Raw genomic sequence first — 14,213 nt, 5'->3', positions numbered from 1 at the left:
ATGGTGCATATTCCTTAAGAATAGGTGGTGATATGTCATCCATTCCCACAGCCTTATTCGCATCTAACCCAACCAACATCTGATACACCTCTGTTTCACTTCTAATTCTCCTAATACTTGCCTCTTACAATATGATATACATTGATTAAGTGCTCATTCAATAATTCCACTATATCCTTTGCAGCTGTTAGTCTGCTGTCATGACTATCTACCAATGTTAATCTGCTATAATTATTCTTCCTCTTGCTTGCCATGTAGCAGAAAAATTCCCTTGAGACCAGCCAATCTCCTCTCATACTGCACCTTTTCTTTCTTTACCATGCTCGTCACCTTTCCAGCCTGCACTTTATACTCTTCATGGGTCCAAACACCACAAACCGCCTTATCTCCTCCATAACATTTTCTTTTCCAGCACAGCTTGCTTAATTTCACTGTTCATCCATTTCACTCCTACTCTATTTACTCACTTAACCCTTGGTATGCAATCATACATTGTTTTCATCAGATACTGCTTTGTGTTTCCATGCATTGTCACCATCTTTTCTGCTCAGCTCATTTACCCAACATACTGATGCTAACTGACTACAGAGCTTCCTATAATCACCTACTTTATAGGCAGTATCAACACTTCATTAACAACTACATCTTGTGATGTTATCACCAAATCCAAAACATTAAAGCCTCTAGTTGCTTCAATCACATGCTGCTTAAGATACTTATCTCTCAGAAATTCCATAAACTCACTCTCCTTGTTCCTATACACCATCTCCTCCTTCCAGTCTATATTCTTATAATTAAAGTCTCCCATAAGGATCACCTTCTTTTTACATGCCAAACTAATTTGCCTAAACATTTCACAATCAGTATTCTCTGCATTCCCTGGACTATAACAGCATCCTGATGGTGGAATCAAGAGCATGTTTTTTAAAATGCTCCCTATAAAAACTGGCTAAGGGAGATAGAGTACAAGAATGGTCAATTACTATGCTCTGTTTGTATACGTCCTTCCAAGTGAAGCAAGTAGTATGGATGCTGAAAATGAAGCAATGTCATGTTGGGAACAGAAAAAGGGATAACTGTCAGAAAGGTAAGAAGTAATAATAAGTAATAATAATACAGTTATTTTTAAAATAGTTTAAATTTACTCAAAATTGTTTATGAATGCTATGTAGAGTGCCTGCAATGACAAATTTGCTTCCATTCACAGCACAGTCCATAAATGCAAACTTTTTGACAATACTGCATTATTATTATGTGGTAGCGAAAGTGCAGCTGTCATACCAAACTGTTCTTGTGACCCAGTGTAAAATAGAGAAATGTGCATTTAAACATTTAAAACTATCTGATGCTGATTTATCATCAGCATTAAATTCCTTATATGTATACCCTCAAAATGTATACAGGATATCATGAACAGTAGCAGCCCGTGAAGTTTTAAGTGGGGGTGCTGCCTATACAAAATTATAAAAAAATCATTCTTTTTTTTCCTAATCAGTAACCAATTTATTAATAAATAAATCACCACTTAAAACTTCACGGGCTGCCACTGGTATACAAAAAAAAGTTCACATTACTACTAATTTACTATCAAATATTTTCCTCCAAACTACTCTGTCAGAACCCCAATATTATCAGATCTCATATTTGGTCTCCTAAAGGCACTTCTAGCTGCATCAATCCACTTGGATCTTGGTCTTCCTCTGGGGAATCATATTAAAGATGTTATGAAGGAACTTGACAATGTTAATATTCAGTGTCTCTGGAAGAACAATGAAACATTGTGCCCTTTGACTGGAAAAGACACGAGTTCCATTCTCATTGTGATGAGAGGGATCTTTATATGGGTTTTCAAATGCGAGTTAGCAAATTTCATATGAAAAACTCAAGTTTCTCCAGATTACTGAGTTTTTTTATCCTGCAAACCAGTAAATTGGAGAGTATACATGCAATTTACAGACAAACAAACAAAACAAAAAAAAACTATTATTAAGAGTAGATGGTACTATATATAGATGGATAGTAGTGTTTTTTGTACATAGAAGATAAAGTGTGGATTATGGAGTGCAGTGCCCTCCTGCACTAACTCCTTGGTGGGATAACGTAATAATAATCTCAGATATCAGTTTTCACATTACCTTTAGCATCTCCGATTCTTTTTAAGATCCTCTCTCCTCCATTTCTAAGCTTTTTCAAAAGATTCCAGAACATTTTGCTACCTTCCTGACTGATAATTATCATCTACATGCTTATAAAATTCTTTCCATCACTTATTACTGATAGTGCTTTATTACTCAATTTTTATAAAATCTTAAGAGTTCTCAATTCGAATTAACACAATGCAAAGAAAAACACGAGCCTTCCTTCAGTGCTGTGCGTGTCATAACACATTTTTTTTCTCTTTCCATTTCCGGGTAGGAGATATAAAATTATACCGTTGACCACTGAAGTATATTCAAGTCAATTATCGCTCAGGACATCACATCACATGATCCACAAACTACTAAACAGAACTCAAGAAACTAATATTTCAATTTAATATCATTTTATGTATACTTCATGTGCTTGGGAGAATCTGTATTTTTATTTGTTATCCGTGTCAAAAATCTACACACTTACCAAGGATCACCACTAAAAGCCATTCTTTCTGTCAAAATATATACGATACTTATCAACAATCACGAAAAGATTCAGACATGCTTATATCAGAAATCATATACTACGCTAGATGGATACGAGCCTCGTGACTGATTAAAAAATTTATTATTAATACTCCCTATAAGGAAATGAAAGGCATTAACTGACTTATTTATTATTTGTATTCCTTTCATTACAGACAAAAATAAATAAATAAATAATAATAATAATAATTGACTGGAATAATAATAATAAATCCAAATGCCTTTAGCTATGATATCTTCTCTACAGTTTAATTTGTTTTTGACATGCTCATTTGTTTTATGCTCTGACCAGTGAGTTTTATTTTTTTATTTTTGAACATTTCATTTCGAATTCCACTTTCGACCGGTTCCCGAATTAATCTGATCTCTGGCACACATAAGCGGGTTTTTCGTTTTTTCGTACCGTAAACTCAAGAAAATCGATCGTAGAATCCACATTTATCAGACAGTAACCTATCCTGTTAGGGTTAGGTAACAAGAGAGCCCTAACCACATGTTGGGACTAGGTAAAAAGAGAATACAGCACTTTTTTGCCCGTCTCTTCATAGGTTGCCACTTATAATTAGTAATAGTCATGGGCCAGCTATCTCTGATTGACTACAGGTGGACTGAATTTGGACACTCAGTCTCCAAAAGTTAGATAGAGTTAATAGACCTCGCCTACTCCGTATAAGGGAATAAAAGCCTACGCTTATTTTATTTTATTAAATTTGACGTTTGCTGATGTCTTTTTAAATTTGACAGTAAATTTAGTATCTTTATAATAATTAGTAATACAGTCTTATGGTTCCGAATCTAAGGTCATAGATTTTAAGATATTTATTATTTCTTTCCTGTCACTGGAATCAAATGCTTGCTTGAAGTCAATGAAACTACTGCAGTATATAGGTAAGCTGTATATAGCCCAGTACTTTTCAGCCAGGTTATTAACTCTAAAAATATGGTCGATAGTAGATCTTCCAGACCTTCAGACCCTCCAGGTCTGTAGCTTGCTTGATCTTCTACAAAGAGTCTAATTCATTAAAGTCTGGATTCTATTTTGAATAATACGTATGAAGATTTTGTAGCAATTACTTAGCAACGGTATGGGATATAAAAAAGGAGATAAACACTTTCGTTTATCTCCTTTTTACAAAACTGATATTATGATGACTGTCTTCCAGTGATCAGGAATTTTAACAGATGAAATTTTTAAATCGAATACTGCCCAGAATTTCGTAATAAAGCTCAAAAATGAAATTGATGGCTGCTATGTCATTCATTTTTACACAGTGCAGTAGGAAGTTCATCATTACCAAGTGACTTAAATAAAGTCATTTGATGCAATCAAAATGTCTTCTTTTATTATAATGGTGCTTTCTTCTCTCTGTCTCTTGGTTTGTGTTTTTCCAATCTTCTTCCCTCTGGAAAACTATTCGGTATTATTATTTGTTATTACTATTATTACAGGTACTCAATGGAATCCTTACGCTCATCGAGAGAGGCCCTAAATATCATGCCAAGCACTGTCCAACATTTAAACAGTATCTATCATACTTTACTTTGAACTCATCCACAGACATCTACAACAGACTGCAACCTATTCCACTCATTTACCATTATCCAAGCAAAAAATCTATTTCTAACATCCCTGCTTATCCCATATGTGCTTTGCATTATGGGATGCTGAGGCAAGTAATGTGAAGTTACAAGCTTTTATATACGACTTGCCCCAGTCCTGAAAATAGTTCAGGCGCAAACTTGTTTGCTTACACTCGAATGAAGATTAAACCAAGTATATAATTTCTAGGTATCTTTAATTTGTAGCATAACCAAGTGGAAAAACTTCCAACAGCTATCTGTTCAAAGTAATTTGGCTGCTATTTTTTTATTCTAAGGCATCTCCAATTTATATATTTTTTACCGAGTATTTGTTCTAATTGTTGTACCAAATGTTTCTTTTGCAGCACTTACCATGTATTTTCCATGTATTTTAATTTCCTACATTGTGAAAGGTTATTTTCTTTTACTCTGTTTCTATTATGTTTATACCTATAATTCTTAAATAGCAATTAAGATGGTTTGGACACCTCTGTAGAATATTCGTTCAGAGATTACCAAATATAGTCTTGAATGGAATCATTGGAGGAAGAAGATCAAGAGGCAGACCAAAAAGAACTTGGCTCTTGGTCTTTGAAGAAAGAATTTAGTTTTTGAAGGAAAGATCACAATTATCCAGCCACAGAAAGAGATCACAGAGATGGCAAAGATTTGTTCACAGGAAACTCAACCCATCATCTGGCGGATGAGAAATAAGAAGAAATACCTTTATAGGAAAATTACGAGTTCAAATGAAAACTTTTAAGAGAGTGAATGATTTTTCTTGTATAATTTCAGAAAAAAAATCAGCTAACGCCTTTTCATTCCTTTTTATATATTCCTTTTTATATAGGGAGTAGGTGAGACCGTTTAGCCCTATCTAACTTTTGGAGACTGAGTGGGCAGTTCAATCTCCATTAGTACGCAATCAGAAATTGCTGACCCAAGGCTATCACTAATTAAGCGGCACGCAGTGAAGAAAGACGGCTCAACAAGTGCCACCCTAATCCTAACCCTCATATTTAATGTTTGAAATAATGTGGGTTCTACTGTCGATTTTCTTCAGTTTACGGGACGAAAAATCCGAGTTTCCGGGAGAAAAAAACCGCTTGCCCGTGCCAGAGATCGACTAACTCGGGAACCGGTCAAAAAAAGGTTTAGAAAAATTTCTTCTAGTCGCCGACTAGATTCGAAACTAAAAAGTCTTCCCTCGTGCGGTCAAGCGTCATGGTGTGCAAACGCCACATCTACTAAGCTACATAGGCAATTGTATAATTTTAATAGAAAAAACCTTCTGTTTTATTATTTTTCACTAAGGGTATTTCAGTGAATAACAAAAATAGAGAAACGTTTTAATTATCAAAAAGGTAGATAAAATAAAATCTCTTTTAGCATTGTATCAACTGTTTTTTGCTTAGTAAGAAAAATATTATTATACCTACAGGAAGCCAAGGAGTCATCGAGGATGGTCATACATCACCTACAATAATAGTCATACCTTATTCATTCAGCTATCAAACTTATTCGTACTAGGGGATCAATACCCAACCTTAATTTCCACTCATATCCCCTTACATTCTTTTCATATTCCATATAATGAAAATTTTCATCAACCGACATCCTATCACACCCTCGCAAAAGTTTATAGACTACTTAATATCACACCCACTTTCTCATGTCTGCTAGTGTCTACAGTCTACATACTCTCAATCTATCCTGGTAATCTAATATTCCCAAGTCTCAATATCGTTTTTATAACTCTTCCTCAGTGATCTCGATCTCTTCATTCCCAATGAAGATATCCTTAGTCTAGTAGTCTAGGTTCGATTGTATCAAGGTTTGAAAAAAGTCAAAAAAAAGACTTCTATATAGTTATATGTCAATGTTCGTTTCAACATCGCAAATTTCCTCTGAGATGTATTTGCAATTTTTTGGTATGTGATCTCTGAAAATCAACTTTCTATCTACCGTAACTCCAATACCCCCTTCCTCAACACTTTTTCCATAATCCGACCAATATCCATTGGATATCTTCTCGTTAAGCATGCCAAAGTGCTTAACGTTATACTTGCTAACACTGAATTGACAATTTGCCCATACGTGTGGATTATTCAAATCATTATGCATGCACTGTGTGTCAGTAGAGATCTGGATTGTCCTTCTCCTGACTATCCTTTGCTTCACCAGGAAACAACTGAATATCTGCTGTCGGGCCCTTACCAATATCACTTATGTGTAGATTAAACAACAATAGTCCAAAGAGTGATCCTGGGACACACCCATCGTCACCTTAATTCTGACTAATTCACACCACAATATACTATTTCTGATACTTGCCTGTCAGCTACTCACTTACTCAAGCCAATAGCATACATTCCATTCCCATATTTTTCAATTTATGCAATAGCCATTAATGTGATGTCCTATCAATTGCCTTAGTCAAGGCCAAGAGTATTATGGTGTATCCATTCCATTTTTCCAATTTAGCCATAATCTTAATTATTATAAAATAAGAGCAAATTGCTCAGAAAAGAAATATTATTTTCTGAAAAAATTATATTCTATAACTGATAAGAAATTATATTCTTATGTAATGGCACATGGATATGCCACCAATGTGACAATCTCTTTTGAAGTCACTGAGTTCATGTCGTGTTGCCATACCACCTGCATTCAACTGCTGAGATGAAATACTGCTTCTTACTATCTGTACACCGGATTTTGTGTTTTAACAAACTTGGAATGTTGCATATCTACAAATAACAGGGTGTCCAGACAATTATCGGCGGATGTCTATAATGCTACACATTATCAGAAGGACCTATATCCATAACAGAGACAGCTAGCCCAAGACAAACACCTTTGTCGAGGTGTTTGTCTTGGGCCAGCTATCTCTGATTGGCTAACGGTGGAGTTGTACTACTCCTCAGGCTCCAAAGTTAGACAGGACTTATACGGTTTCGCAGATATTTTTACAGAGAGCGAAAGTTCTTGCCAACACATTTCATTATTTAAATGAAATATTTTGCAATCTTGAAATATCGAGCTACACGTATTACTAATAAAGTATTACCGAAAGAAAAGGGAAATTAGTCCACAGATTTTTGAAGAAAAAAAAATGCGAAAACACTTGGTGGATGACCTGACCAGATCACGGGGAAGTGTTTTCGACCATAAAAAAATAGTTTAAAAATGACCGATAGGGAAAATATGGCGCTTTGAGTGAGAAAATATTATATTAACGTGATCGTGATGGTATGTGATTGTGAAATGATTCAGACAACGATAAAAGAAGTTGTTCGATGAAGTTTATTTCGTTAATTTCATAAATAATGTGATATAAAACATCATATACAGCTGATATCTTGCAAGAAGTTCGATGATCAAGGGAGCTGACATCAATGCCTTGGCCTTAGTGCACAATTAATAGCTAATACTGCCATAATGTCTACAGAACAATTCAACTGATATGTCGAAAGGCTGCGTATATGATGTGCGATTTTGGTTTTCACATCTGACAAGTGAAAAATATTTTTCCTTGATACACCATGCTTTTGAGGTAACCCCAAGCCAAGAGTCACAGCAGTTAAGGTCGGCTGAATGTGGTGTCCATTTCAAAGAAAATGAGCATGATTACTTTATCTTCTGTGAAATTTTGAAGCAATAATTATTGACTGGATATCCTATGTGGGGAGGTCATCTATCTTTTATTAACAGTGTTGTCTTCAAGCATCTTCTTTGCTGCAATTTCGGGATGACGAAACTTCTCAGCATGTGTTGATAACGCGCAGCTGACCGTGATTATATGGATTTCTTCGAAGAAAAATAGCCCGATAACCAATTGCGGAATCCTCTCCATAGTGATTTTTAGTGAATGTGAGGGGAACTTTTGAAATGGACTGGCAGAGGAAAGAAATAATATTGGGAAAATAGGAAAATATTTTCTTGCTCTCATTTAAAAATAAATTCAATTGCACACAGACTGCATATCATTGCAACATGTGAAAGAAATAACAGACAGGACTTGTCCCCTTACATATTCAGCATGTAATGTATACACGCTAAAAAATCGGAAGCTGCTCAAGGCAGATATTCATAGATATTGAATTTAGGAGTTTAAATCACATGTTAACATAGCATCCATTAGCTTCAAAATCGGATTTTGTTAAACTTGATTGTTATTGCAATAAGAATAACGTTGTATAAATGAAATTAATATTTAATAACTACATGATGGTCAAGGCCTGTGTTGCTCTGTGGAAAAGGCATCTGCATTCATAGTGCTAGGCTGCTATAAAGAAACCATTTCAAATTCAATTCTAGTCTACAACTAGAACTTTTTCTAAAAACCTTTCTTCGACTGACTCCAGGAAGTAGGATTTGTAATTCGGAAACTTCAGTTTTTCACCCCATAATCTCAAATGGTTCAGTGTAGAACTCGCAGTTTCATACAAGAAAATGTGTACTGTTAACGAGATAACAGCAGTTGTCTGCCATACTCTTCTACCTGGAAGTAAATTTAAATCATTGATGATCTTGACCAGTTGGCTTAAATGGCTTCGTCTACTCCCTTTATGGAATGAACGACCTTAGAGAAATTTTTTTTATCATAATTTCTGACTTTGTAGCCCTGTAGAAATGAGTTTGCATCTATAGTGCTAATCTGCCTACAGAAAGAGTTTTTGAGTACGATTCTAGTTGCTCAGTAGAGAAATCTTTCTCTAAGCCTTTCTTTGACCAGTTCCCGAGTTAGTCAAATTGCTTGCAGAAATTTGCTTGGCATAAATATTCTTTCATGCCTAATCCACCATTTACCCAGAGATTGACCAAATCAACACCTGAGATGGATGGGTTGCTAATCGTCGTGCTAGAAGGGATATAATTGTTACTATTTGAAGATGTTTTAAATTGGATAAGAAAGACAGTATTTATCAAAGAACGGTATATATATCTTCGGGACACAATTTCTTTCATATATATCTGGCATGCTAAGATATATTTTGAAAATCTTAAAATTGTTCCAGATGGGAATTTTTTTCTTCTCAACAAATTTTTAAACCACCTCAGTAAGGCAATTGGGAGAACGACGGTACGTTGCGCCCTTCGATTGTAAAAGGCCTAAGTTCCATTCTCATCGTGAAGAGAGGTTCTTTATATGGGTTTCTTCAACTGAAGGTGAGTTAGCTCATCTCATACGGGGGTAACAGGGTTTTTCATCTGGCATACAGACAAATTGGCCATCAGAACACACGCGATTTATAGACAAAAAAAAATACTAGTGGTGTTGGTGCACAGTATATGGCGTTAGTGTAGATGATGATGGGAGTGGCAGTTCGGTGTAATTGATTAAGTGGTGGGCACGTAGAGTTGTAGAGAAAGTGCCCACCCTTGATGAGTCTTTGAACTCCTTGGAGGTGTCACGAAATAATAATAATAATAATAATAATAATAATAATAATAATAATAATAATAATAATAATAATAATAATAATAATAAATTCAATTGTAATGTTAGGAAAAGATCTACAGCCTTTCTATTAGAAGAATTGGAATTTATAAAATTCCTTACACCTATAGCCACATCTGCACTGAATAAAACTAATATCGAACATTGACCAAAATTAATGAGCATGAAAATTATTACATGCACATACTCGAAATGATCAACAGTATCTGTGTATACAGTAATATCACATTGTCCTTCATTGTACAGTTTCTTTTACTTACTGTATACTAATATCAGAGTGAAAATAAAATTCTAGCAGTTTTATACGGATACTTTGAAAAGAAACTCTCTCTCTCCGTCACCAAAGTCACCATTACTTTGGGAATCGTTAAGTAGGCTTCTTCTAATCTATAAACTGATATCTGTATTCCAGATATTAAAATAATAATAATGATGATTTTGATATATTGTTAGTTACCAGAAGACGGCAACTAACAATATATCAAAATCATCATTATTATTATTTTAATATCTGGAATACAGATATCAGTTTATAGATTAGAAGAAGCCTACTTAACGATTCCCAAAATAATGGTGACTTTGTTTGAATACATCATGGAAATTCTTGAAAACATTACTATTACCTTAATGGCTAGACTCCTCAGAATCTGAATGCTCAGATTTCATTTGCTGCTCCCACGCATTAGTGAACCCAGTGCAACAAACAGTAATATATTTCATTTTTGATCAAGTATGTATCATTACCTGTTCAGAATTCGTTCCAAGTCATTCTTCCAAGACATCGGATTTTCTCAGAATTTTGTTATCGACAAAACCAACCCCTAGACCTGTTGCTTCCTAATGTAAGATATTCGCTACTTCTGAAGTGCAGATATAAGACCACCTATAAAAAAGATCCGTGAATTTTAATAGTAACGCACTGAACAAATAACCTGAGTTATGCACAGAGCACCAGAAACACAACTTTGAACCTAAAAATTACCAGATAAATTTCTCAGCTTCAAGTCATTGAAAGCTTTCGCTAAAGTATCCTTTAGTTGGAGGGAAAAAAGCACTTGCGGTTAAATCCTGTCTCTAATAAGAGAAATGTAGGATTGTTGTTTAATGAATTAACGCCCGAAATATTTTCTTCTGGAAACTCGAGTTGAACGTCCCGTAAACTCAAGAAAATCGACCCTATCACACACATCATTTCAGATAGTAACATATCCTGTTAGGGTTAGGTTCCAAGAGATGCCAGCAATTGTTTTCCCGTCTCTTAATCGGTTGCCGCTTAAGCTGGCCAATTAGTCATTGGCCAGCTATTTCTGATTGGCTACTCGTGGAGATTAAACTGCCCACTCAGTCACCAAAAACTAGATAAGGTGAAAATGCCTCGTCACTCCCTACAAGGGAATAAAAGGCGTTAGCTGATTATTTATTTATTGATGCATTTGAATTAATGCCAGAAATTCATATTTTTGTTTCTACAGAAGATAGACTGGACTTGAAATATGTCGTTTAACTGCAAATAGCTAAAATAATGGATCGAAATTACTCACTAATAAGTACTGAGCAGTCAAATGAATGATTGGTCTATCCTGATGACCCAATTTTGAATGATCGATTAAGCTAGATAAAGAACTTGAGTTTCTTCTTGATATTATATGAGAAAATATTTTTTCCTGCCGAGGTTGAACTCATCATTTGAAATCAGGAGCATTACCCAATACAGATGAAAACAATACCATTTCGTGCCCATTGTAGATGCAAAATGAAAGGTATCGATCATGCACACTACACAGTTTTCATTATTGATTCCTATATGAAGGTGATAAGTTGCAATACAAAATACAGATCTCCCCTGACCAAACGGACCAAGTACCCAAAATAAATCTAACTGATAGACAATAAAATAACGCCTCAGATCTTAGCTTCCTCGTCAATGAATATAAAAAAAATACTTTGAATGTACTCAAGTACATTTTGATACTTTCACCACCTATCCGGCAATTATGGATCAAATCATCATACGCTTCGTATCCATCATATATTTCAATGTAATATCAATAGTATTACAATTTTATTATGCACTTCGCCTCCATGATAAACCTTCATGTCTGTAGACGTCTTGGCATGTAGCGTGGTTAATGAAAGTTTTTCCCGATCAATATCCACCTAACTGTGCTCAGGAAATTGAACTGGATCGGTATTGGCAGCTGCATGTCTATATGGAAACCAGTGATTTCTGCGAAGGACCGAAAAGTCCGTGACTGGACACCGAAAGACTGAAAAAGAAAGTCATATGGTCGCAAATGATTATACACCTTGTTCTTTACTGATGGTAGGCATAGAGTTTGACAGAAGCCTCATAAAGCCATGAACCCAATTTGCGTTGTAAACACAATTCAAGTTTGTGGAGGCGGTGTCATGATGTAGGGCAGGATCTATTGGTAGGGAACGAGTTCCCCTGATATTACTGGAAGATCGGTGTCCTCCGAAGAATATCTGAATATTACTGCTAATCAAGTCCATCCTGCAATGTTGACTTTTTCCCCAGAAGGTGACAGTTGCTCCGTGGACGACAATGGTACTGCCCCCATTGCACGATTAGCATTCAGAAGTGTTTCAGTGCGCATAACTACGATTTCCATCATCTTCCCTGGCAACCAGAATACTCATATCTGAGTCCCATTATGAATTTGTGGGATATGTTAAAAATAGATACATGAGCAAAGTCCTCTTCAGCTCAAATCTGAGCCAGTTAAATGACTATCTGGTGAATGCGACGTATGTTGCAGACGCAGATACAATACAACACCTTGTGGAGTTTATGCTAATCGATATGTGCTGTAATTTCGGCTAAAAGATCCAATAAAAGGTCCAGTATTAAATAAAAATTTTTAATTCAGTGGCAGATACATGCATTTTAATCTGTTCTCACATGGCTCCGCGAGAAATTCTTGGTAGCCCTCTGGGACAGCCAAATCCTTTGGGAGTATTACGAAGACCGTTTCTTTACTAAAACACTGAAGAATGCACTAAACGTCGGCAATGATGAGAGATCGGAGGAATGAAAATTTATCATCACCCTCTTCATCCTCATCACAGACTTTTAGGAAGACCAGGACTCATCAGGAGAGATTGCACATCACCCAGACCAGCTGTGATATCATCTCTTAAACTCGCTAACAAAAGATGCACCCACTACTTCAACAGCCAAATTGTGCCACTCACATAATGATCTGTCAGAAGACTCTTGCTCTCACCCTTTGTGTTTAACGGCACTCACAATTAGCGACCACGGATGACCCATTTTCCTCACCCCCACTTTCCACATAACAAAATTTATCATTAGTGTATAACCTGTATATTCACTAATGATATATTGAAACAGATTAAAAGTATGCAAATTTCAGAGATTTTCAGACCTGTATCATATACCCTCTTTCTCCTGTTTACTACTCTCTGCAATCTACATACTTTCAATCTGTTCTCATAATCTGCATTCCACAATCGCGATATTATATTTGTTACTCATCGTTTCACCATTATATGCACAGTAATCCTGGCGCGGTCCTATTACAGCCTTGTGAAGAGGAAAATGACTTCCTTCTCCTGATATATCAATGTCTGTTTCAACATCGCAAGTATCCTTTGAGTTTGACTGCATTTGAAATTTTTATAATGTCAGTTTCCTAGCCACTATGATAATTCCAAAATCCCAAACTTCATTAACTTGAAAATCTCATTGCGAAAACTTTACCAGTACTAGCACTGAATTGGCTAGTGTTATCATTTGTCCTCTCTCTTCCAGATTATTTAAATCATTCTATATGTGCTGTATATCAGTGGCATCTATGAATGAACCTACATATCCTTGCACGATCAACAAACAATTGAACATATACTATTTGATCCTTCCTAATGTACATTAATGTACAGAATCAACATCGGTCCAAGGACTGAACCTTGGGGTACATCACTGTCACCTTAAATCTTTTACATGAACACCCACAACACACCACTTTCGGATACCTATCCGTCAGCAGCCAAGCTATACAATTTAATTGCAATCCTGTATTTTCCGTTTATGCAACAACCCTGCATGTGTTATCCTATCGAATGCCTTAACAAAGTTTTACTGTATCAGAATCCATCCATTCCCTTTATCTAAGTTAGCTCGAAAATTATTATAAAGTACGAGAAATTGCTAAAATATGACCTCCCTTTAATAAACCGATGTTGTTCTTTGCAAAGTACAGTTTATCGGTCAAATCATTTCTGTGTGCGACTACTTACCAATTATTTCTGTAAAATCTTCACTACCACTCCAGATATGCATATATGCTGCGGTAGTCAGAAACATCAATTTTTGCAGCACCCTTTCTACAACGGAACGATCATGCATTCTTTCGATTCGTGTGGAATGTTTCCTAAGCTTTGAATCTAGTTATGCAGAAATATTAAAGCCAAGCCATTTCAGCTGAAAGTGTAGCACACGTGCTGAT

General features: G+C 35.6%; 1 protein-coding gene across 4 annotated transcripts in view; it reads right to left on the bottom strand.

Annotated features, from left to right (window-relative positions):
- The window catches only part of Syx8 (syntaxin 8), a 93,408-nt gene extending 90,220 nt beyond the window's left edge, over positions 1–3,188 (bottom strand). The window contains exon 1 of one of the 4 annotated variants that reach the window (XM_090407004.1): positions 3,082–3,188. In XM_090407004.1, coding sequence (XP_090263130.1) covers positions 3,082–3,116 — 35 coding nt within the window. In that variant the 5' untranslated portion in view covers positions 3,117–3,188. Of the gene's footprint in view, positions 1–2,135; positions 2,595–2,616; positions 2,726–3,081 lie in introns of those variants that run through there. The other 3 variants (XM_090407005.1, XM_090407006.1, XM_090407007.1) reach the window with 3 other exon arrangements.
- Positions 3,189–14,213: the final 11,025 nt, after the last annotated feature.

This window comes from Typopeltis vanoorti, chromosome 17, assembly GCF_054136105.1.
Source record: "Typopeltis vanoorti isolate ZY-2024b chromosome 17, IOZ_Tvanoo_1.0, whole genome shotgun sequence".
Lineage (NCBI taxonomy): Eukaryota > Metazoa > Arthropoda > Arachnida > Uropygi > Thelyphonidae > Typopeltis > Typopeltis vanoorti.
The sequence above is the reverse complement of the archived record's forward strand: the minus strand, read 5'-3'. Positions and strand labels throughout refer to the sequence as shown.